The sequence below is a fragment of the Coregonus lavaretus genome (genome assembly GCF_964263955.1).
Source record: "Coregonus lavaretus genome assembly, chromosome: 26".
Classification (NCBI taxonomy): Eukaryota; Metazoa; Chordata; class Actinopteri; order Salmoniformes; family Salmonidae; genus Coregonus; species Coregonus lavaretus.
In genome coordinates this window covers 32,314,070-32,339,275 of record NC_140013.1, presented here as the reverse complement: position 1 = coordinate 32,339,275, position 25,206 = coordinate 32,314,070, and the positions used below count along the sequence as shown (strand labels likewise).

Below are 25,206 nucleotides of genomic sequence, written 5' to 3'. Positions count from 1 at the left end.
AGAAACATCAGGTTATAGTGACCTAATGTGTTCTCTCATACGCAAATGCTTTTTACACCGTATGCATTCCAATGTATTAGCAGGTGGTCGTAGAATCTGTGTGTGGTGTAGAGACTTGACTGGACTCTACAGCTTGTGTGATTAAGCCCCTCCAGATTGAGGAAAGGGCATGGTGAGAGGAATGCCCATCTGAAGTGTGTGTGTGTGTGTGGGAGCAGAGATGGTGGGAGGGCTTTCTTGTCTCTCAGGGGAGAAACATGAGAGGGAAAGGGGGCTGGAAGTGTAGAGAAGAGGCGGGCATGGTTTCAAAGCTGAACAGTGAAGGTTAGACGAGAGGGCTGAAATGTTGACATGAACAAGTATGTCATGTTATCTCCATACTTGTAAGGTGACCTGTGTGAGAGGAGGAGTAACATGATACAGCTCTCCCACCATTCTGCCCTCCCTCCTCCTCTCTTTCTCCCTCAGTTTCCCTCTATTCAGTATCCTACTGAAGTAACACTACAGAGCATTCTCTCTCTTTCCCTCACTCATGATGAGGCTGCCTCCGCAGCAACTAGCAAAGTACATTCCAGGCAGGGTGGCTTTCAGCTCTGAGTTCTAGAAGGTTTGGTCAGTGGCATGTCCACAGAACTTCTACCCAATAACAACAACAGCTCTGATTCTCTACTCCCTATTCACTTTCCTCTCAGCTGCAGTTTTTTTTGTCCTCAGGACTAGCCTATTGTATCAGTCACTTAGTCAGTGAGGGACTGTTTACCAGTCTCTCTTTGTTCTCTTTCCTGCTCTTTTTCTTTGTTCCCTCGCTCCACTTGAAGCACAGAGCGAGAGAGCGACTGGGTTGTTTTGTAATAGTTGGGAAATACTTTCTGTGGCCCTGTGCTTAGCCACCTCCCTCTCTCTCTCCCTCGTTCATTCCCTCTTTCTTTCCCTCCCTCTCTCCTTCCAGCGACTGTTTTCCTGTCACTCACACACATTCTTTTTTTCTGTCTTTCTCTCTCAATCCACAGTGTTCTGACCACAGTTAAACAAGGCTTTTAGGAATAGTCAGAGATTACCTCTCTCCTCTGTTTGCGTACATGTTGCATTGAGTTGTGAGAAAGTTAAATGCTGAGACCAGCTTGACTTTGGATATCGCTTCGCATGGTAAGAAGTCTGTCTGTTTCTTTTTCCATGTTCTCTCGCTCTCTCTGTCACGTGCACTCTCGCTCTGTCTGTCTCTCTCTCTCGTGTGGGTGTGTGGTACAGTTGTGTTCAAGCTACGTCGTTCTGGCGTGCTATAGGGACTCAGTGTAGGAAATATACAATTAAGGGAGCTGTGTGGTATTCTAGCATTCCACAGCTGTTTGGCTAACAGAGAGAGAGAAGCCACTTCCTCTAGGTTTGAGTTACACAAGTCTGGAGAGTAGGAGAGTGACTGTCTTCTGTCCTGTGAGACGATGTGCTCTGCTTTTAACAGTAAGCAGTAAAGCATACTCACTATCAGGATGTTGTGCTCAAAGTCTTAAAGTATTGGATTTCACCTTGGCTCTCTCACTGTAACAGTATCCTGTGGTTTGTTGTCATACTTGCACTACGGTAGTGTACTATTATTCAGTCTCACAGTAAATCCCTCAGTGTTGTATTTAAGTTACTGTTAGAGCAAGTCATATTTGTGTTAGGTAGAGTGTGTACGACTAGTGATGTGCTCACCCTATCACTAACACAGTTCATTCACACCTCTGTATGTGTGAACTAGCCCTGGCTCAGATGGACTGGATCACTGAAATAGCTCAGACTCCGCCCACGTTTTGTGTATCAATGGAGTTATTCTCAGAATCTCACATAAGTGTTACCCCTAATCTTCCAATACGCCCACATATCATTGTGATGTTTTCCCCCTCTGCTCAATAGTCATTTCTAGAGAGGTTGAACTCCAGTGGAGTTGGATTGATCCCCTGGCCAGCCAATGGCCCACGACACTGACAACAACACAATGTAATGGGAATCCATTTACAATGAGTTAGGACTGTGCGAGGGACATCTAGTGCTCCACAAAGCACATGAGATGGAGGGGAGGAACAAGGGATAGAGGGAGAGAGGGACAATCTTAGCGATAAGGGATAGCATGTGGCTGAGAGGTGCGATAAGGGGACAGGGAGGATAGGATGTATGGAAACAAAGGGTTGCTAGCGAAGACATGCACTGTTTTAAAATCCACTTAGAATCAGAGAATCTGCTATTTATTAGCTCTATAACTCAGACTGTGTGCATGTGGAAAACTGCATGTCCGTTTGTCTGTGTGTGTGTCAGTTCAAAGCTACTGTCACTCCTTTGATCTTGTCTGCTATAATGCATCTGTAAGGCACGTATGAGTCTATCTGTGTGGCCTTGTATTGTCCGGCCAGTCTCTGTATTTGATATGGTAATAACGACACTGCCAACGCCAGCCAGCTAGCAGTGGCCGTCTACATGCCAGCTCCTCTCACCTATACTAACAGAGGAGAGGTACCAGAATAACTAGTGATGTTCTTATTCCTCTGCTTTCTCTACTTTGCTCTTCATCCCTTCCTCTTTTACCCATCTCTTCCCCCTTCCTGTAATCTCCCTCCTTTCCTCTCCCCTCTTTTCATCACTCCAGATTTCCTCCCTTAAGGCATGGACACACCGGTAGCGTTTTCCGGCCCGAGAGTACTTAGCACCTCGGGCCGGCAAGAATCGCACAATAATTTTGTCAGTCAGACGCCCACCCGTGGGTGGTCCCTAAAACGAATGTTGAACGAACGGCAGATGAACGGCAGATTGACGTTTGTTGCGGTGTGTGCGCTCCCTTACACCCATCTCCTCTCTTACATCCATCTCCTCCCTTACACCCATCTCCTCCCTTACACCCATCTCCTCCCTTACACCCATCTCCTCCCTTACACCCATCTCCTCCCTTACACCCATCTCCTCCCTTACACCCATCTCCTCTCTTGCGGGCTCGCTCTCCCTCTTCTTTTAACACTCCTCATCCCTCTTTCACTCTCTACCACCAATCTCCCCTCCTATCATCCCTCTCTCTTTCTCCCCTCCTCACCTATACACATCCTCTTGTCCTCTCCACTCCTCCCCTCATCATTACCTCTACTCCACCCATCTCCTATCCTGTCGTCTCTCCCGCCCACATTTCCTCTCCTCCACAGCTCAAACTATATTGAAGAGGACAGAGGCCCTGATTAGTATAAACACCAGATGGTTTTGTGTGTGTGCATTCACACACTGGCCACAGGGGTCAAGAGAACACTCACAACACACATACAGAGAGATTGTACTTCACTCACAGGATGGAGAGACCGACTCACACACACCAATGGCACATAGGCTCAGAAGTGTGTGCACGTGCGTTGCTAATGCTATTGACATGTGACTGCAGACATCTGGGTAATTAAGTTCAGATCAGCAGGACAGTAAATGTCACTCCTTTTCCATTCATTGCCACGCCATTATGCACCATTGATTTCTCTTTCTTCCCTCTCTAGTTTGTCATCTAATTGTCTGTCCTGGTGTTTCCCCCCAGGGGTCATAAGATGATGAGTAGCTTCCCTCAGACGAGACAAACCACTTATTACAAAAGGGCTATCTCCGTCAGCATGTGTCTGCATGTCATAAAACAACACAGACAGACAGACGCGTAGTGACTATCTGATGGAGTAGCACTGTAATCAGTAAGTCTCAGTGGGCCTCATTACATTATGTGTTGTGATAAATAGCACCCTTCATTCCAGCACAAATGGCACCATGAGTCATTGGACTTATAAATTAATGAATATGTAAATGGGAGATGTAGCTTTTATTTGTATAGAGACAGCGCAATGTAAATTAGGTTTGAAACACACACACTGGCACGTACGTACTGCTTCCCACAGACAGTTTGTCAGTGTTTGTGTTATGTGGTTATTAAATCTGGAGCTGGCTAGCCTCCTCTGCCTCAACACCTCTCTTTCTCTCCCCCTGGTGTTTGGGTTCAGAGTGTGACCTCTTCCCTCCATTGTGTCCCAGCAGCAGCTCTGCTCTCTCAGGGAGGTGCAGTGTACCAGTTAAGTGTTCTCTCTCTCTCGAAGCAGAGTGGGTCTCTCTCTCTCTCTCTCTCTCGAAGCAGAGTGGGTCTCTCTCTCTCTCTCTCGAAGCAGAGTGGGTCTCTCTCTCTCTCTCAAAGCAGAGTGGGTCTCTCTCTCTCGAAGCAGAGTGGGTCTCTCTCTCTCTCGAAGCAGAGTGGGTCTCTCTCTCTCTCTCGAAGCAGAGTGGGTCTCTCTCTCTCTCTCGAAGCAGAGTGGGTCTCTCTCTCTCGAAGCAGAGTGGGTCTCTCTCTCTCGAAGCAGAGTGGGTCTCTCTCTCTCTCGAAGCAGAGTGGGTCTCTCTCTCTCTCTCGAAGCAGAGTGGGTCTCTCTCTCTCTCTCGAAGCAGAGTGGGTCTCTCTCTCTCTCTCTCTCGAAGCAGAGTGGGTCTCTCTCTCTCTCTCGAAGCAGAGTGGGTCTCTCTCTCTCGAAGCAGAGTGGGTCTCTCTCTCTCTCTCGAAGCAGAGTGGGTCTCTCTCTCTCTCTCGAAGCAGAGTGGGTCTCTCTCTCTCTCGAAGCAGAGTGGGTCTCTCTCTCTCTCTCTCGAAGCAGAGTGGGTCTCTCTCTCTCTCTCTCGAAGCAGAGTGGGTCTCTCTCTCTCTCTCTCTCGAAGCAGAGTGGGTCTCTCTCTCTCTCTCTCGAAGCAGAGTGGGTCTCTCTCTCTCTCTCGAAGCAGAGTGGGTCTCTCTCTCTCTCTCTCGAAGCAGAGTGGGTCTCTCTCTCTCTCTCTCGAAGCAGAGTGGGTCTCTCTCTCTCTCTCTCGAAGCAGAGTGGGTCTCTCTCTCTCTCTCTCGAAGCAGAGTGGGTCTCTCTCTCTCTCTCTCGAAGCAGAGTGGGTCTCTCTCTCTCTCTCTCGAAGCAGAGTGGGTCTCTCTCTCTCTCTCTCGAAGCAGAGTGGGTCTCTCTCTCTCTCTCTCGAAGCAGAGTGGGTCTCTCTCTCTCTCTCTCGAAGCAGAGTGGGTCTCTCTCTCTCTCTCTCGAAGCAGAGTGGGTCTCTCTCTCTCTCTCTCGAAGCAGAGTGGGTCTCTCTCTCTCTCTCTCGAAGCAGAGTGGGTCTCTCTCTCTCTCTCTCGAAGCAGAGTGGGTCTCTCTCTCTCGAAGCTGAGTGGGTCTCTCTCTCTCTCTCTCTCGAAGCAGAGTGGGTCTCTCTCTCTCTCTCTCTCTCTCTCTCGAAGCAGAGTGGGTCTCTCTCTCGAAGCAGAGTGGGTCTCTCTCTCTCTCTCTCGAAGCAGAGTGGGTCTCTCTCTCTCTCTCTCGAAGCAGAGTGGGTCTCTCTCTCGAAGCAGAGTGGGTCTCTCTCTCTCTCTCTCGAAGCAGAGTGGGTCTCTCTCTCTCTCTCTCGAAGCAGAGTGGGTCTCTCTCTCTCTCTCGAAGCAGAGTGGGTCTCTCTCTCTCTCTCGAAGCAGAGTGGGTCTCTCTCTCTCTCTCGAAGCAGAGTGGGTCTCTCTCTCTCTCTCGAAGCAGAGTGGGTCTCTCTCTCTCTCTCGAAGCAGAGTGGGTCTCTCTCTCTCTCTCGAAGCAGAGTGGGTCTCTCTCTCTCTCTCGAAGCAGAGTGGGTCTCTCTCTCTCTCTCGAAGCAGAGTGGGTCTCTCTCTCTCTCTCGAAGCAGAGTGGGTCTCTCTCTCTCTCTCGAAGCAGAGTGGGTCTCTCTCTCTCTCTCGAAGCAGAGTGGGTCTCTCTCTCTCTCTCGAAGCAGAGTGGGTCTCTCTCTCGAAGCAGAGTGGGTCTCTCTCTCGAAGCAGAGTGGGTCTCTCTCTCGAAGCAGAGTGGGTCTCTCTCTCGAAGCAGAGTGGGTCTCTCTCTCGAAGCAGAGTGGGTCTCTCTCTCGAAGCAGAGTGGGTCTCTCTCTCGAAGCAGAGTGGGTCTCTCTCTCGAAGCAGAGTGGGTCTCTCTCTCGAAGCAGAGTGGGTCTCTCTCTCGAAGCAGAGTGGGTCTCTCTCTCGAAGCAGAGTGGGTCTCTCTCTCGAAGCAGAGTGGGTCTCTCTCTCGAAGCAGAGTGGGTCTCTCTCTCGAAGCAGAGTGGGTCTCTCTCTCGAAGCAGAGTGGGTCTCTCTCTCGAAGCAGAGTGGGTCTCTCTCTCGAAGCAGAGTGGGTCTCTCTCTCGAAGCAGAGTGGGTCTCTCTCTCGAAGCAGAGTGGGTCTCTCTCTCGAAGCAGAGTGGGTCTCTCTCTCGAAGCAGAGTGGGTCTCTCTCTCGAAGCAGAGTGGGTCTCTCTCTCTCTCTCTCGAAGCAGAGTGGGTCTCTCTCTCTCTCAGCAGAGTGGGTCTCTCTCTCTCTCTCTCTCTCTCAGCAGAGTGGGTCTCTCTCTCTCTCGAAGCAGAGTGGGTCTCTCTCTCTCTCTCTCTCGAAGCAGAGTGGGTCTCTCTCTGGAAGCAGAGTGGGAGTGTTTTTGAAACAGGAAATTTGGAACAGCTGGGAAACAGGGATGCAGATGAAAGTCAGTGGGTTTATGGGAAATGTAGTGGCAGGATGACTGTGCCAGAGATAGTCATGTAAAATCTGTGTAATGGTAACTTACTGTTTTGATGTCTTTGTTGTGGAATGATTTCTCAAATCTTTTTGGTCTTGTTTTGTCTCCACTCCTTCTAAAAGAGCCCTCATAAATTCTGTATCACCCAGAGGAATGTTAGAGTTCCGTCTAGAATATCCTTCCTTTTTAAGAACACACACAGACCTTTTCATTGTGTATGTGCATGTGAGTGACCCCACATTTGTCATGGTGTGTTTCGTTATACAATGTATGGTCCTCTCTGTTCAGTATCTGGTGAGTGTGTAGATGTGTGGTTGAGACTGAGTGACTACATTTCTGGAGTGGTGGTGCAGTCTCCCTTGTTTGGTGCGTAGTTTGTGAAAGTTCATCATGTCTGGTTTGACACTGACACACACACAGAGTATCTGTAGCGGTGGTGCCCTTGGAGTGTGAAGCTGGTAACTGAGGAGGTAGAAGAGGAATGTCTGAGTGCATCAGTGGAAGAGAAGAAAAGTTCATCCTCCCTTTTTGTTGCTCAGATGTTCCCCCTTTTTTTCTAGAGTGCTGTTAGGAACCACAGAGCAGCCTGAGGCTGTTTCAGACTGGTACATCTTTCTTTCTCTCGTGTGCTTCCTCCCCTCCCCCTCTCTCTACTCTTTTGACGCACTGTGGTTTTATTTTGGGTGAAGGAAGCCTTGTGCAGCTGCATTAGCCTGTCTGTTTGAGAGTTGAATTTCGATATGTAAGAAAAAGGGTATTTTTTTTATTTTTGTATTGTCTTCCCACAGCCACTGTGTGTAACATGAGTTTGGGAAAGTGAGAATATGTTATGTCATGATAAAGTCAAGTAATGTTTTCCTCTCTCTGTGTCTCTCCTCTAGGAGCGAGGTTCCTCTGACAGTGGACTGAGTGTCTCTGTGAGAGCGTCTCTCAGCCTGGGACGACTGCCCTTCTGGCCACAGCGCCCATGAGGTAACGGCGGGAAGCCCCATACCACCCTCGCTCCGCCCTCTGCCCCCATCCCCCTCTCCCTCCATCCCCCTCTCTAGCGATGGGTCAGAAGATCTCAGGCAGCATCAAGTCAGTGGACGCAAGGGGCGAGCCCTCATACCGTCCGGTCCGCCGTGAGCTGCGGGGTCCAGACTTCTGCCGGCCTCCTCGTCTGGACCTGCTTCTGGACATGCCCCCTGTGACCTCTGACCTGCAGATCCACCACGCCTGGAACCCCGAAGACCGCTCGCTCAACGTCTTTGTCAAGGAGGACGACAAGCTGACCTTCCACCGCCACCCGGTGGCCCAGAGCACCGACTGCATCCGCGGGCGGGTGGGCTACACACGGGGGCTCCATGTCTGGCGGATCCACTGGCCGGCGAGACAACGAGGAACACATGCTGTCGTAGGGGTGGGCACCGCTAACGCTCTTCTACACTCTGTGGGATACACAGCCCTGGTGGGTTCTGACTGTGAGTCATGGGGCTGGGACTTGGGCCGGAACAGACTCTACCACGACAGTAAGAACCGGCCGGCCTCCACCTTGGCACCAACGTACCCATGTTTCCTGGAGGCAGACGAGTCGTTTGTTCTGCCTGATGCCCTGCTGGTGGTGCTGGACATGGACGAGGGCACGCTCAGCTTCATGGTGGACGGCCAGTACCTGGGCGTGGCCTTCAGAGGGTTAAAGGGCAAGAGGCTGTACCCCATCGTCAGCGCCGTGTGGGGACACTGTGAGGTCTCCGTCCGCTACGTCAATGGACTGGATCGTAAGTCTATGTCCTTATGCCTTGACAGTGGGGAACCTCTCTCTCGCTCTCTCTCGCTCTCTGGCTGTTTTGCCTTCTGTTTGTTCTGTCTACGTTATATTGTGGGATTTGCTGTAGTCTGTGCTGTGGTTTTGCATACCACAGTCAGCATACAGCATAGCATACTCTGACAAGGCTATGTATTCTCTAATACTGTATCTCAAAGCAACTATAATATCAGCAAGTCAATGCTGCATTATACCTTGATGGTGCTCACTTTACTTTCTCTCTGGCTCTTGTTTAGAAAACAGTAAAGCACAATGTCAAAACCCAGTGACTCATACATCCATCTTCTCTCCATCTCTCTGAATGTGAAACTGAGTCGGAGCGCTCACTTTGCATTGTTACTATGTAGATGAGGGGAGGCAGGCGGGACGAGGGATGTGTCTGTAGGAAATGTTGAACAGCACAATGATATTGTGTTTGGAGCCGGGGACAGCAGCTTGGGCTTATTTTAGAAATGCTGAGGCAGCCTCTCTGGGCCGGGGGAAATTTCTGCTGAATCGACCCGCGCAGAGCACATGAATATGACCGGGGGGAGAGATGGAGGGATGGAGAGATGGAGGAAGAAAATAGAATGGGGGGGAAAGGAGGGAGTGAGAGACGGAGAGGGGATAGTGATTAAGAGGGCAAGGGATGAAGTTTAATAATAAATTAAACTTATAGAGCTTTTCATTACAATCTCAAAGCGCTTTAAGCAATGAAAAAAACATGCAATTTTGTAAAACAGTAGGTCATGGTAGTTAGTTAATGGCTTCAGCAGTCAGCGCCAGGAGGAAGGCTAGAGTAGAGGCAGTTCGGAGATGAAACGGAGGGGGTCACATCCAAGCGGTTTCAGACTGGTCCAGAGCCGTTCATCAGGGCGCCCTTGCCAGCGCTGAAGCAGCACCTCTCAGTAGTACTCTCTGAAGTCAGACTCCATGGGTAGAACCCCCCCCCCCGCCGATGTGTAGCACCCACCTGGGTGAAGCCGCGAAGGTGCCAGAAAAGCACACTGCACATCAGGGTGAAGCCGCGAAGGTGCCAGAAAAGCACACTGCACATCAGGCCAGAATAGTCCGCCTTGAAGCTAACCACTGCAGAAAACTGCTCAAAAAGGTTGAAGGAGAAATACATGTTGGATTTAGTCATCTACACTACCAGTCAAAATTTTGGACACACCTACTCATTCAAGTGTTTTTCTTTATTTTTACTATTTTTTACATTGTAGAATAATAGTGAAGACATCAAAACTATGTAGGAACCAAAAAAGTGTTAAACAAATCAAAATATATTTTAGATTCTTCAAAGTAGCCACCCTTTGCCTTGATGACAGCTTTGCACACTCTTCGCATTCTCTCAACCAGCTTCATGGGGTAGTCACCTGGAATGCATTTCAATTAACAGGTGTGCCTTCCTAAAAGTTAATTTGTGGAATTTATTTCCTTCTTAATGCGTTTGAGCCAATCAGTTGTGTTGTGACAAGGTAGGGGGGTATACAGAAAATTGCCCTATTTGGTAAAAGACCAAGTCCATATTATGGCAAGAACAGCTCAAATAAGCAAAGAGAAACGACAGTCCATCATTACTTTAAGACATGAAGGTCAGTCAATCCGGAAAATTTCAAGAACTTTTAAGTTTCTTTAAAGTGCAGTCGCAAAATCCATCAAGCGCTATGATGAAATTGGCTTTCATGAGGACCGCCACAGGAATGGAAGACCCAGAGTTACCTCTGCTGCAGAGGATAAGTTAATTAGTTACCAGCCTCAGAAATTGCAGCCCAAATAAATGCTTCACAGAGTTCAAGTAACAGACACATCTCAACATCAACTGTTCAGAGGAGACTGTGCGAATCAGGCCTTCATAGTCGAACTGCTACAAAGAAACCACTGCTAAAGGACACCAAAAAGAAGAAGAGACTTGGTTGGGCCAAGAAACACGAGCAATGGACATTAGACTGGTGGAAATTAGTCCTTTGGTCTGGAGTCCAAATTTGAGATTTTTGGTTCCAACCGTGTGTCTTTGTGAGATGCGGTGTGGGTGAACGGATGATCTCCGCATGTGTAGTTCCCACCGTAAAGCATGGAGGGGGAGGTGTTATGTTGTGGGGTGCTTTGCTGCTGACACTGTCTGTGATTTGTTTAGAATTCAAGGCACACTTAACCAGCATGGCTACCACAGCATTCTGCAGCGATACGCCATCCCATCTGGTTTGGGCTTAGTGGGACTATAATATGTTTTTCAACAGGACAATGACCCAACACACCTCCAGGCTGTGTAAGGGCTATTTTACCAAGAAGGAGAGTGATGGAGTGCTGCATCAGATGACCTGGCCTCCACAATCCCCCGATCTCAACCCAATTGAGATGGTTTGGGATGAGTCGGACCGGAAAAGCAGCCAACAAGTGCTCAGCATATGTGGGAACTCCTTCAAGACTGTTGGAAAAGCATTTCAGGTGAAGCTGGTTGAGAGAATGCCAAGAGTGTGCAAAGCTGTCATCAAGGCAAGGGGTGGCTATTTGAAGAATATTTTTTGGTTACTACATGATTCCATATGTGTTATTTAATAATTTTAATGTCTTCACTATTATTCTACAATGTAGAAAATAGTCAAAATAAAGAAAAACCCTTGAATGAGTAGGTGTGTCCAAACTTCTGAATGGTACTGTATGTGTCTGTCAGTCAGTCATGGATTTTGGACATAATGGACTTGAGACGATGGGGCTGTGTGTTGAGACAGAAAGAGCATAAGGGACTGTTTCCTCACTAGGTTAGTGCCAGAGACTCTGTGTCTGAAGAATACTGTAGTAGTGACAGTCAGAGCATGACTGGAGATGCTGTATACCAGTGGTGGCCTACCCTCCTCCTGCAGACCTACTGGTTACTGAGATTCTACCAATCAGCTGCTCATCAGGGCCCAGATTAGCTGTGTTAGCTGTGTTAGAGCAGGAGCTAGAATACACCGCAGCTCTCCAGGAGAGTTTGCACTCTGGTCTCTGCTCTTTATTTCTTTTTTGTTAGTGTATTCTTTCTTTAAAACTGCATTGTTGGTTAAGAACACACACAGGCCTTTCCATTGTGTGTGTGTGGTCTACGCCTGTTATATTCGGCGCATGTGTTGTCAATCTACAGCCTCCAATACACTAATCAGTGGCATGTCAGTACAGAGAGACTGGCTGATAGATAGTGTTTTATACTGCAGACTGGCTGGGTTGACTGTGTACAGTACTGTGTGGAATGACTGGCTCCGCTACTGTGGAGAGAAAGTGGGAGGGCCTTCTGGTGTGTGTTTCTCGGCCCTGCTCTGATCTATAAAAAGACCTGTGTTTACCCATAGGAAGCAGCCTAAGCGCTCTCCTCTGTAAGTTTAGCAGATGATATGAATATCACCTACTGTGGGAGTCATCTAGGACCGTTCTGTCCCTTTGGATTGTGTAACACTATCACCCTCCCCCACTGCCCAAAGCAGGGCGAGGGCATTTAGACGGTCAGACATTAACTACATTTTCATGGCTGCAAGCCAGGTGTTTGTGTGTGAGTTCACGGAAGGCAGCCAGGAGTGGAGGAATTCTGGAGGCAGTCCCAGTGTGCCTCTGAGCTCAACGTCTCGCCTTGCGAAGGGAGGTGTGTGTGTGTGTGTTTATTGTGCCCCATACAGTCACCCTCTGTTGCATGGTTTTCTTGTTGTCTCAATCTCACAGACCAACACACTGGGCTATTTGTGTGGAACATGTGACATTAATGCATTTATCTATGGCCCATTGGAACACAAGGCCTATTATGGTTTACTTTCAAGAGGACAAAGGAGGGGTTCTAGTGTTGGTTTATTATAAGGCATGGGGTTGTGTCTCTGTCTCCCCTTCTATTTCTCTCTAACCTTTTTCTCTCTCTCTCAATTTCCCCTACAATATCCCTCTATTTCTCTAGCGCTCTCTCTCCCTCTCTCCCCTCCGCTGTGTTTTCCAAACTAAATGAAGCTAGAGGAAAGTTAAGGGAATGTAGTTTTATAATGTAAGAGAAGCTAATGGAAGCAGCTTATGAGGCATAACTCTATCCACCCCATGTCCCTGCTCTTTGTCACAACTCTGTAGCCTCATTATGTTAGCCTTCTATAAATATTATGTAGGGATCCTGTGTGTGTCCTCTGCTCTCTGCAGTGATGTTAGAGTATTTATTCATTTTGCTGGAATGCTCCAGAGGAAAGCAACAATGCAGTTCAAGAAGTAGTGTGAAGAAAATATTTACTAAATAAAGTATAAAATAAAAAGTAACACAATAAAATTACATAGTGAGGGAAAAAAGTATTTGATCCCCTGCTGATTTTGTACGTTTGCCCACTGACAAACAAATGATCAGTCTATAATTTTAATGGTAGGTTTATTTGAACAGTGAGAGACAGAAGAACAACAAAACAACGCATGTCAAAAATGTTATAAATCGATTGGCATTTGAATGAGGGAAATAAGTATTTGACCCCCTCTCAATCAGAAAGATTTCTGGCTCCCAGGTGTCTTTTTATACAGGTAACGAGCTGAGATTAGGAGCACACTCTTAAAGGGAGTGCTCCTAATCTCAGCTTGTTACCTGTATAAAAGACACCTGTCCACAGAAGCAATCAATCAATCAGATTCCAAACTCTCCACCATGGCCAAGACCAAAGAGCTCTCCAAGGATGTCAGGGACAAGATTGTAGACCTACACAAGGCTGGAATGGGCTACAAGACCATCGCCAAGCAGCTTGGTGAGAAGGTGACAACAGTTGGTGTGATTATTCGCAAATGGAAGAAACACAAAAGAACTGTCAATCTCCCTCAGCCTGGGGCTCCATGCAAAATGTCACCTCGTGGAGTTGCAATGATCATGAGAACGGTGAGGAATCAGCCCAGAACTACACGGGGGGATCTTGTCAATGATCTCAAGGCAGCTGGGACCATAGTCACCAAGAAAACAATTGGTAACACACTACACCGTGAAGGACTGAAATCCTGCAGCGCCCGCAAGGTCCCCCTGCTCAAGAAAGCACATATACAGTGGGGAGAACAAGTATTTGATACACTGCCGATTTTGCAGGTTTTCCTACTTACAAAGCATGTAGAGGTCTGTACTTTGTATCATAGGTACACTTCATCTGTGAGAGACGGAATCTAAAACAAAAATCCAGAAAATCACATTGTATGATTTTAAAGTAATTAGCATTTTATTGCATGACATAAGTATTTGATCACCTACCAACCAGTAAGAATTCCGGCTCTCACAGACCTGTTAGTTTTTCCATAAGAAGCTCTCCTGTTCTCCACTCATTACCTGTATTAACTGCACCTGTTTGAACTCGTTACCTGTATAAAAGACACCTGTCCACACACTCAATCAAACAGACTCCAACCTCTCCACAATGGCCAAGACCAGAGAACTGTGTAAGGACATCAGGGATAAAATTGTAGACCTGCACAAGCCTGGGATGGGCTACAGGACAATAGGCAAGCAGCTTGGTGAGAAGGCAACAACTGTTGGCGCAATTATTAGAAAATGGAAGAAGTTCAAGATGACGGTCAATCACCCTCGGTCTGGGGCTCCATGCAAGATCTCACCTCGTGGGGCATCAATGATCATGAGGAAGGTGAGGGATCAGCCCAGAACTACACGGCAGGACCTGGTCAATGACCTGAAGAGAGCTGGGACCACAGTCTCAAAGAAAACCATTAGTAACACACTACGCCGTCATGGATTAAAATCCTGCAGCGCACGCAAGGTCCCCCCTGCTCAAGCCAGCGCATGTCCAGGCCCGTCTGAAGTTTGCCAATGACCATCTGGATGATCCAAAGGAGGAATGGGAGAAGGTCATGTGGTCTGATGAGACGACAATAGAGCTTTTTGGTCTAAACTCCATTCGCCGTGTTTGGAGGAAGAAGAAGGATGAGCACAACCCCAAGAACACCATCCCAACCGTGAAGCACGGAGTTGGAAACCTCATTCTTTAGGGAAGCTTTTCTGCAAAGGGGACAGGATGACTGCACCGTATTGAGGGAGGATGGATGGGGCCATGTATCGCGAGATCTTGGCCAACAACCTCCTTCCCTCAGTAAGAGCATTGAAGATGGGTCGTGACTGGGTCTTCCAGCATGACAACGACCCGAAACACACAGCCAGGGCAACTAAGGAGAGGCTCCGTAAGAAGCATCTCAATGTCCTGGAGTGGCCTAGCCAGTCTCCAGACCTGAACCCAATAGAACATTTTTGGAGGGAGCTGAAAGTCCGTATTGCCCAGCGACAGCCCCGAAACCTGAAGGATCTGGAGAAGGTCTGTATGGAGGAGTGGGCCAAAATCCCTGCTGCAGTGTGTGCAAACCTGGTCAAGACCTACAGGAAACGTATGATCTCTGTAATTGCAAACAAAGGTTTCTGTACCAAATATTAAGTTATGCTTTTCTGATGTATCAAATACTTATGTCATGCAATAAAATGCAAATTAATTACTTAAAAATCATACAATGTGATTTTCTGGATTTTTGTTTTAGATTCCGTCTCTCACAGTTGAAGTGTACCTATGATAAAAATGACAGACCTCTACATGCTTTGTAAGTAGGAAAACCTGCAAAATCATCAGTGTATCAAATACTTGTTCTTCCCACTGTACATGCCCATCTGAAGTTTGCCAATGAACATCTGAATGATTCAGAGGAGAACTGGGTGATAGTGTTGTGGTCAGATGAGACCAAAATCGAGCTCTTTGGCATCAACTCAACTCGCCGTGTTTGGAGGAGGAGGAATGCTGCCTATGACCCCAAGAACACCATCCCCACCATCAAACATGGAGTTGGAAACATTATGCTTTGGGGTGTTTTTCTGCTAAGGGGACAGGACAACTTCACCGCATCAAAGGGACGATGGACGGGGCCATGTACCGTCAAATCTTGGGTGAGAACCTCCTTCCCTCAGCCAGGGCATTGAAAATGGGTCGTGGATGGGTATTCCAGCATGACAATGACCCAAAACACACGGCCAAGGCAACAAAGGAGTGGCTCAAGAAGAAGCACATTAAGGTCCTGGAGTGGCCTAGCCAGTCTCCAGACCTTAATCCCATAGAAAATCTGTGGAGGGAGCTGAAGGTTCGAGTTGCCAAACGTCAGCCTCGAAACCTTAATGACTTAGAGAAGATCTGCAAAGAGGAGGGGGACAAAATCCCTCCTGAGATGTGTGCAAACCTGGTGGCCAACCACAAGAAACGTATGACCTCTGATTGCCAACAAGGATTTTGCCACCAAGTACTAAGTAAAGTTTTGCAGAGGGGTCAAATACTTATTTCCCTCATTAAAATGCAAATCAATTGATAAAATTTTTGACATGCGTTTTTCTGGATTTTGTTGTTGTTCTTCTGTCTCTCACTGTTCAAATAAACCTACCATTAAAATTATAGACTGATCATTTGTTTGTCAGTGGGCAAACGTACAAAATCAGCAGGGGATCAAATACTTTTTTCCCTCACTGTAACAATAACGAGGCTATATACAGGTGGTAACGGTACAGAGTCAATGTGCGGGGGTACAGGTTAGTCAAGGTATTTTGTACATGTAGGTAGGGGTAAAGTGACTATGCATAGATGATAAACAGCGAGTAGCAGCAGTGTAAAAACAAAGGGGGGAGGTCAATGTAAATAGTCCGGGTGGCCATTGGATTAATTGTTCACCAGTCTTGTGGCTTGGGGGTAGAAGCTGTTAAGGAGCCTTTTGGACCTAGACTTGGTGCTCCGGTACCGCTTGCCATGCGGTAGCAGAGAGAACTGTCTAAGACTTGGGTGACTGGAGTCTTTGACAATTTGTTGGCCTTTCTCTGACACCGCCTAGTACATAGGTCCTGGATGGTAGGAAGCTTGGCCCCAGTGATTTACTGGGACGTACGCACTACCCTCTGTAGCGCCTTACGGTCGGATGCCGAGCAGTTGCCATACCAGGCGGTGATGCAACCAGTCAGGATGCTCTCAATGGTGCAGCTGTCAAACTTTTGTGGATCTGGGGACCCATTCCAAATCTCCTGAGGGGGAAAAGGTGTTGTCGTGCCCTTTTCACGACTGTCTTGGTGTGTTTGGACCATGATAGTTTGTTGGTGATGTGGACACCAAGGAACTTGAAACTCTCGACCCGCTCCACTACAGCCCCGTCGATGTGAATGGGGGCGTGTTCGGCCCTCCTTTTCCTGTAGTCTACGATCAGCTCCTTTTGTATTGCACACCTTGACTGAGAGGTTGTTATCCTGGCACCACACTTCCAGGTCTCTGACGACCTGCCTATAGGCTGTCCCATCATTGTCAGTGATCAGGCCTACCACTGTTGTGTCGTCAGCAAACTTAATGATGGTGTTTGAGTCGTGCTTGGCCACGCAGTTGTGGGTGAACAGGGAGTACAGGAGGGGACTAAGCACGCACACCTGAGGGGCCCCCGTGTTGAGGATTAGCGTGGCAGATGTGTTGTTGCCTACCCTTACCACCTGGGGGCGGACCGTCAGGAAGTCCAGGATCCATTTGCAGAGGGAGGTGTTTAGTCCCAGGGTCCTTAGCTTAGTGATGGGCTTTGTGGGTACTATGGTGTTGAACACTGAGCTGTAGTCAATGAACAGCATTCTCACATAGGTGTTCCTTTTGTCCAGGTGGGAAAGGGCAGTGTGGAGTGCGATTGAGATTGCGTCATCCGTGGATCTGTTGGGGCGGTAAGCGGATTGGAGTGGGTTTCCGGGATGATGGTGTTGATGTGAGTCATGACCAGCCTTTCAAAGCACTTCATGGCTACCGACATGAGTGCTACGGGGCGGTAGTCATTTAGGCAGGTTACCTTTGCTTTCTTGGGCACAGGGACTATGGTGGTCTGCTTGAAACATGTAGGTATTACAGACTCGGTCAGGGAGAGGTTGAAAATATCAGTGAAGACACTTGCCAGTTGGTCAGCGCATGCTCTGAGAACACGTCCTGGTAATCTGGCCCCGCGGCCTTGTGAATATTTACCTGTTTAAAGGTCTTGCTCACATCGGCTACGGAGAGCGTGATCACACAGTCGTCCGGAACAGCTGGTGCTCTCATACATGTTTCAGTTTTGCTTGCCTCGAAGCGAGCATAAAGGGCATTTAGCTCGTCTGGTAGGCTCACGTCACTGGGCAGCTCGTGGCTGGGTTTCCCTTTTGTAGTCCGTAATAGTTTGCAAGTCCTGCCATATCCGACGAGCGTCAGAGCCAGTGTAGTAGGATTCAATCTTAGTTCTGTATTGACGCTTTGCCTGTTTGATGGTTCGTCTGAGGGCATAGCGGGATTTCTTATAAGTGTCCGGATTAGTGTCCCACTCCTTGAAAGCGGCAGCTCTTTAGCTCGGTGCGGATATTGCCTGTAATCTATGGCTTCTGGTTGGGATATGTACGTACGGTCACTGTGGGGACGACATCGTCGATGCACTAATTGATGAAGCCGGTGACTGAGGTGGTGTACTCCTCAATGCCATTGGATGAATCCCAGAACATATTCCAGTCTATGTTAGCAAAACAGCTAGCACAGACTGGTCCTCTGTAGCTCAGCTGGTAGAGCACGGCGCTTGTAACGCCAAGGTAGTGGGTTCGATCCCCGGGACCACCCATACACAAAAATGTATGCACGCATGACTGTAAGTCGCTTTGGATAAAAGCGTCTGCTAAATGGCATATTATTATAATTATAATATCAGACAATATACCACTGGTCTGATGCAGAAATACTTGTTTGCTGTTCCATTTATCTTAGTAACCAGTTTATAATAGCAATAAGGCACCTCAGGGGTTTGTGATATATGCGAGTCGTGCCTGAGAACAGCCCTTACCACACCCCCTCTGGCCTCATTGCTTAATTATGCTGTGGAAATGGGGCAACATCCCCATGTAACACACAGGAAAATGTAGACAATATATTAGTATGCATACTCTGAGATGCCAGGCATTGGCTCGTATTCCTCAAGGTAGCTTTTCCATGTTTCCGTTTTAGACGCACTGTGGTAAAGGAGTCTTCTCTTTCTCTCTTGCAATAAAATAGTGTGAAGAGAGAAAATAGATGTCCCTCCACTTTTCCATCCCTCTCTCAAAATTGTCCCTTTACACACAGTTAATGCAATTCTCTGATCCGGTCTTTCTCATCGAACACATAGTTTCTTCTCCACATGACTTTCACACTGATAGAAGCTTTATCGATTTCTTTAGTGTTTCTGTTGCTCCCTAAAGCCTATAAATAGAAAACAATAGGAGAGTGGGGAGCAGGCTGTCCTGCTAGCTATATTCTTATAGCGCTGTTGTTCTTCCCATAACAAAATGGCACAACACAAAACGCAACACTACAGCCACAGGCAGGCTACCAGCAACCAAACTCATTCACAGCTAAACAAGAGAATAACAAGAGGTGAGCACTTTGCAAAACCTCCGTTACAAATGCACACCATTTCACGCTGGCTCTTTCTCACTCGCTCTCTCCCACTCTCTTTTGTTTATCCTCAAATCCCTGCTTCAATATTTACACTTCTGATCATGGCGGAGAGTTGCCGTAGAAACCGTTTAGCTGAATGGGGAGAGGAGACGGTACAGTAAGTGCTGGCTTGGGGAGGGAGATTTAGGCTGGGGGTGGCGTGTTGGCTGGGGCTGGTTCATCTTGGCTGGGAATGGAGGGCTCCTCTTGTTTGGAGCCATGAAACTCTGCTGTGTGTCTCCTGAAAGTGTGGAGAATAGATTCACAGACAGTGAGTATGTTTACATGAACCCTAATAATTCGATATTAAACTGATTATGTTAGTAGGCAGAGTATGTCAATAGTCATGTAAACACCTTACTCTTTTTATTTTAATCGCTGTAAGGTCAAAATCATAAGTAAGCATACGCCGATTAAAACACCTGGTTTTCTGAGCAATTATTAGGACATGTAAACAGCTTAATCGGTGTTCCAGTGGTGTATTTGAGCTGCGTACGTGCCAGCACCAGATAGCTGAAGCCTCCCTCTTATGCGCGAGTGAAGTGAGTTTGGAAAAACTGAAAGTATGCATCTTAGAAATAGTTTTCACATACAAAAGTTATATGTCCGAACTTGGAATCAAATAGGCTTTGCAGAAATAACATTGTCACTGTGGTAGAAAGTTTATTTTGATTGGTGATTTACTGCATTTATTTAAGTCCCATCACGTAGCCTGATTTCAGATGTGTCCATGTAAACAGGAATATTAGGGAAATCTTTCTTCTTACAAAGCATGTAAACGTTTTAAACTATTATATTAATTTGACTATCCACAATAATCGTATTGTAACCGTACTCAATGTCTTGCAGAGGTATGAACCCTTTCTGTTACAGTTCTTTAGAGCATCTCTGACTCAATGTCTCTGAATAGATACTCAGACAATAGCTCTCATTCTCATAATGCTCATAACTAGGTACAGACTTTTCGAAAGTGTTTGTGTGCCAGTATGGTCTGTGATTGGGCTGTGAGTGTAATCAGGGTATAACAGGCTTTATTATGCTGAGGACTAGTGTATAGGGGCACTGCAGGGATCAGTGGCTAAATGGACTGGATCATTTGGTTCTACATTTACATTTACATTTTAGTCATTTAGCAGACGCTCTTATCCAGAGCGACTTACAGTTAGTGCATACATTACTCCCCCCATGGGAATCGAACCCACAACCCTGGCGTTGCAAACGCCATGCTCTACCAACTGAGCTACCAACTGGCTGGGGATCAGTGGCTAAATGGACTGGATCATTTGGTTCTGTCTGGGGATCAGTGGCTAAATGGACTGGATCATTTGCTTTTGTCTGGGGATCAGTGGCTAAATGGACTGGATCATTTGCTTCTGTCTGGGGATCAGTGGCTAAATGGACTGGATCATTTGCTTTTGTCTGGGGATCAGTGGCTAAATGGACTGGATCATTTGCTTCTGTCTGGGGATCAGTGGCAGGATAATTTGTTTCTGTCTGGGGATCAGGGATTGGATCATTTGGTTCTGTCTAGGGATCAGGGATTGGATCATTTGGTTCTGTCTGGGGATCAGTGGCTGGATCATTTGGTTCTGTCTGGGGATCAGTGGCTGGGTCATTTGGTTCTGTCTGGGGATCAGTGGCTGGGTCATTTGGTTCTGTCTGGGGATCAGTGGCTGGATCATTTGGTTCTGTCTGGGGATCAGTGGCTGGATCATTTGGTTCTGCCTGGGGATCAGTGGCTGGGTCATTTGGTTCTGCCTGGGGATCAGTGGCTGGGTCATTTGGTTCTGTCTGGTAATAAAGAGCCAACGGACGACTGGTGTCAGTTAGTTCAGTGAGCAATTGGATTTAGCTCAAGTCAATGATTCAATTTGGACACTGACATTTCCAATTTGAGAGAGGCTGAGGCTTGCCCTTCCTCTTGCTCTCACTCTTTCTCCCTCTCTCTCTCTCTCTTTCTCACCGCTGTTTCCATTCGTTCTCTTTCTCTCACTCTCCTGTGATGTTCTCTTGAGGATTGGTCAGTGAATTAGACTCAGAAACGCTCCACTACTGCATAGTCACTGTTGTACGTACTTTCCCATGCATACTTACTGGAAAAATCGGTCACGCATACATTCCTTGTCAGGATGAGGTGCTCATTTTATACATTGACGTGACACACACACGTCTTGTCACAAGATGGTCATTTTACACATTTGTGTCACACACACACGCTCTTGCCATAATAAGTGGGTATTTTTATACATTTACATCACACACACACACACTCCCACTCCCAATCATGAGGTGGTCATTGGAACTGGTGCACAGTTTGAGATGTTATCCATCTCCACTGACACAGTTCTCCATATTGATTAGATAAGCTCTGAGTCTGGAGTCAACAAGTCCATGTTCCACACTGAATATCCTGACATCAGGTCCATTGGCATCTCTCCTGGCTGCACGCAAAGACTGATTGTGAGTCTGAGAGGAAATGAGAGATGGAGGGAGAGATTGATCCGAGACAAAGATGTAGAGAGCGGGAGAAGAAATTGGGACAGCAGGATCAAGATACTTCTGTAAATATAATGTATGTGGACACCCCTTCAAATTAGTGGATTCGGCTATTTCAGCCACACCCGTTGCTGACGGGTGTATAAAATCGAGCACACAGCCATGCAATCTCCATACATAAACATTGGCAGTAGTACTGAAGAGCTCCATGACTTTCAACGTGGCACCGTCATAGGATGCCACCTTTCCAACAAGTGAGTTTGTCAAATCTCTGACCTGCTAGAGCTGCCCCGGTCAACTGTAAGTGCAGTTATTGTGAAGCGGAAACATCTAGGAGCAACAACGGCTCAGCCGCAAAGTGGTAGGCCACAAAAGCTCACAGATCGGGACCGCCGAGTGCTGAAGTGCGTAGCGCGTAAAAATAATCTGTCCTCGGTTGCAATACTCACTACCGAGTTCCAAACTGCCTCTGGAAGCAACATCAGCACAATAACTATTCGTCGGGAGCTTCATGAAATGGGTTTCCATGGCCGAGCAGCCGCACACAAACCTAAGATCACCAAGCGCAATGCCAAGCGTCGGCTGGAGTGGTGAAAAGCTTGCCGCCATTGGACTCTGGAGCAGTGGAAACGCGTTCTCTGGAGTGATGAATCACGCTTCACCATCTGGCAGCCCGACGAACAAGTCTGGGTTTGGCGGATGCCAGGAGAAAGCTACCTGCCCCAATGCATAGTGCCAACTGTAAAGTTTGGTGGAGGAGGAATAATGGTCTGGTTAGTTCCAGTAAATGGAAATCTTAACGCTACAGCATACGATGACATTCTAGTTGATTATGTGCTTGTGGCAACAGTTTGGGGAAATCCCTTTGCTGTTTCAGCATGACAATGCACCCGCGCACAACGCGAGGTCCATACAGAAATGGTTTGTCGAGATTGGTGTGGATTAACTTGACTGGCCTGCACAGAGCCCTGACCTCAACCCCATCGAACATCTTTGCAAATAATTGGAACGCTGACTGCAAGCCTGGCCTAATCATCCAACATCAGTGCCCAACCTCACTAATGCAAGTCCCTGCAGCAATGTTCCAACATCTAGTGGAAAGCCTTCCCAGAAGAGTGGAGGCTGTTAAAGCAGCAAATGGGGGACCAACGCCATATTAATGCTCATGATTTTGGTATGAGATGTTTGTCGAGCAGGTGTCCACATACTTTTGGTCATGTGTACCTTCTTAATGCTCGTCTCCTGAAATGACACAATTGGGTTGTGTTTTGAACACACACACACACACACACACACACACACTCTTTTTGGGTCACTTGCATCCAGTAGCTCTGAAATACCCTGGAGGATGGTGTACGTCAGTGAAAGGCACCAACCTGTTGCACCTCGATGCGTCAGACAATCTGCTTTCTTCTCACTGCTGTCCCAAATTCCCCTCACTTCTCACTCTTTCTCTCCCCCCTCCCCCCTCCCTGCTCCCTCTCCCCCCCCCCCTCCTGCTCCCTCTTTCTCCCTGCTCCCTCTTTCTCTCCCCCTCCCTGCTCCCTCTTTCTCCCCCCTGCTCCCTCTTTCTCCCTGCTCCCTCTTTCTCCCCCCCTCCCTGCTCCCTCTTTCCCTCTGCTCCCCCTTTCTCCCCCCCTCCCTGCTCCCTCTTTCTCCCTCCCTCCCTGCTCCCTCTTTCTCCCTCCCTCCCTGCTCCCTCTTTCTCCCTGCTCCCTCTTTCTCCCCCCTGCTCCCTCTTTCTCCCTGCTCCCTCTTTCTCTCCCCCTACCTGCTCCCTCTTTCTCCCCCCCTCCCTGCTCCCTCTTTCCCACTGCTCCCCCTTTCTCTCCCCCTCCCTGCTCCCTCTTTCTCCCTCCCCCACTGCTCCCCCTTTCTCCCCTCCCCTTTCTCCCTCCCTCCCTGCTCCCCCTTTCTCCCCCCCACCTGCTCCCTCTTTCTCCCTCCCTCCCTGCTCCCTCTTTCTCCCTCCCTCCCTGCTCCCTCTTTCTCCCTGCTCCCTCTTTCTCCCGACTCCCTCTTTCTTCCCCCTCCCGAATGCCTCTCCCCCCCCCTTCCTGCTCCCTCTTTCTCCCCCCTCCCCTGCTCCCTCTTTCTCCCCCCTCCCCTGCTCCCTCTCCCCCCCCCCATGCCCCCCCCCCCCCCCATGCTCCCTCCCCCCCCCCCCATGCTCCCTCTTTCTCTCCCCCTCCCTGCTCCCTCTTTCTCCCTGCTCCCTCTTTCTCCCAGCTCCCCCCCCCCCCCCCCCCCCCCCCTCAAAACAATTGGTAACACACTACGCCGTGAAGGACTGAAATCCTGCAGCGCCCACAAGGTCCCCCTGCTCAAGAAAGCACATATACATGCCCGTCTGAAGTTTGCCAATGAACATCTGAATGATTCAGAGGAGAACTGGGTGAAAGTGTTGTGGTCAGATGAAACCAAAATCAAGCTCTTTGGCATCAACTCAACTCGCCGTGTTTGGAGGAGGAGGAATGCTGCCTATGACCCCAAGAACACCATCCCCACCGTCAAACATGGAGTTGGAAACATTATGCTTTGGGGGTGTTTTTCTGTTAAGGGGTCTGGACAACTTCACTGCATCAAAGGGACGATGGACGGGGCCATGTACCGTCAAATCTTGGGTGAGAACCTCCTTCCCTCAGCCAGGGCATTGAAAATGGGTCGTGGATGGGTATTCCAGCATGACAATGACCCAAAACACACGGCCAAGGCAACAAAGGAGTGGCTCAAGAAGAAGCACATTAAGGTCCTGTAGTGGCCTAGCCAGTCTCCAGACCTTAATCCCATAGAAAATCTGTGGAAGGAGCTGAAGGTTCGAGTTGCCAAACGTCAGCCTCGAAACCTTAATGACTTAGAGAAGATCTGCAAAGAGGAGGGGGACAAAATCCCTCCTGAGATGTGTGCAAACCTGGTGGCCAACTACAAGAAACGTCTGACCTCAGTACTTGGTGGCAAAACCCTTGTTGGCAATCACAAAGGCATGTTTTGCAGAGGGGTCAAATACTTATTTCCCTCATTAAAATGCTAATCAATTTATAACATTTTTGACATGCGTTTTTCTGGATTTTTTTGTTGTTCTTCTGTCTCTCACTGTTCAAATAAACCTACCATTAAAATTATAGACTGATAATTTATTTGTCAGTGGGCAAACGTACAAACTCAGCAGGGGATCAAATACTTTTTTCCCTCACTGTAAGTGTATGTCGTCTGTGTTTCTCCACCTTTTTCTTTCTGAAGACTATTTCAAACTAAGCATGATTCCCAAGAGATGAGCACCATACATGTTTCTCCATGCTCGCACACACACAAACAGTCCTCAACCTGCAAACACACACACACACCTACACTCACCGGAGCAGTGTGGAGTCTGATAGCTCAGCTAGACAGTTGATTGACAGCAGACAATAGCAGGCTCCTGCTCAGATTCCCGCTGTTTGATGGGACCACTTGTCGCCAGCAGCAACTCAGGGAGAGGGCACACTAGCTGGGCGATTGGACAGTTTCCAGGAAGCAGCAGCAGCATCATAATTATCATAATCATCCCTCCTATGCAATTCCCATAATTCTACTGAATAACATGCTATGTTACTGTTCCTCTCTCAATTGACTCAACTATGGCTCTCCATGTTAATAGGCTTGCCGTGTGTGTTCATGACACACATGGCTACAGTGAGCTGAACATCTTGCTTTAGTAAGCCTAGGTAATGACACACCAGTGTGTGAACCATGTGTGTGCAGGTACCTTTCACCACTGAGTTCAGAGGTCACCTAAAATAACCAGGCTCTCTAACAGGAAGTGAAGAGTTTACATCCTCCAGGTGGTGCCCATCCCCTTTCACATTCACACACCCTATGACTGTCTTACACCCATATAACATATAACCACAGAGTCAGACAAGCAGAATAAACATGCAGGCAGGA

At 47.9% G+C, this 25,206-nt stretch overlaps 1 protein-coding gene across 6 annotated transcripts in view; it reads left to right on the top strand.

The window, feature by feature from the left end:
* LOC311101853 (SPRY domain-containing SOCS box protein 4-like) overlaps positions 1–25,206 on the top strand; it is a 60,368-nt gene that overhangs the window by 31,972 nt on the left and 3,190 nt on the right. For 5 of the 6 annotated variants that reach the window (XR_014609957.1, XR_014609958.1, XR_014609959.1 and 2 more), the window contains exon 3: positions 7,428–8,306. Coding sequence is in view for 3 of the 6 variants with exons in the window: in XM_084143063.1 (XP_083999189.1) it covers positions 7,598–8,306 (709 nt within the window). In the remaining 3 variants the exon portion in view is untranslated. Of the gene's footprint in view, positions 1–950; positions 1,147–7,427; positions 8,307–25,206 lie in introns of those variants that run through there. The other variant, XM_084143064.1, reaches the window with a different exon arrangement.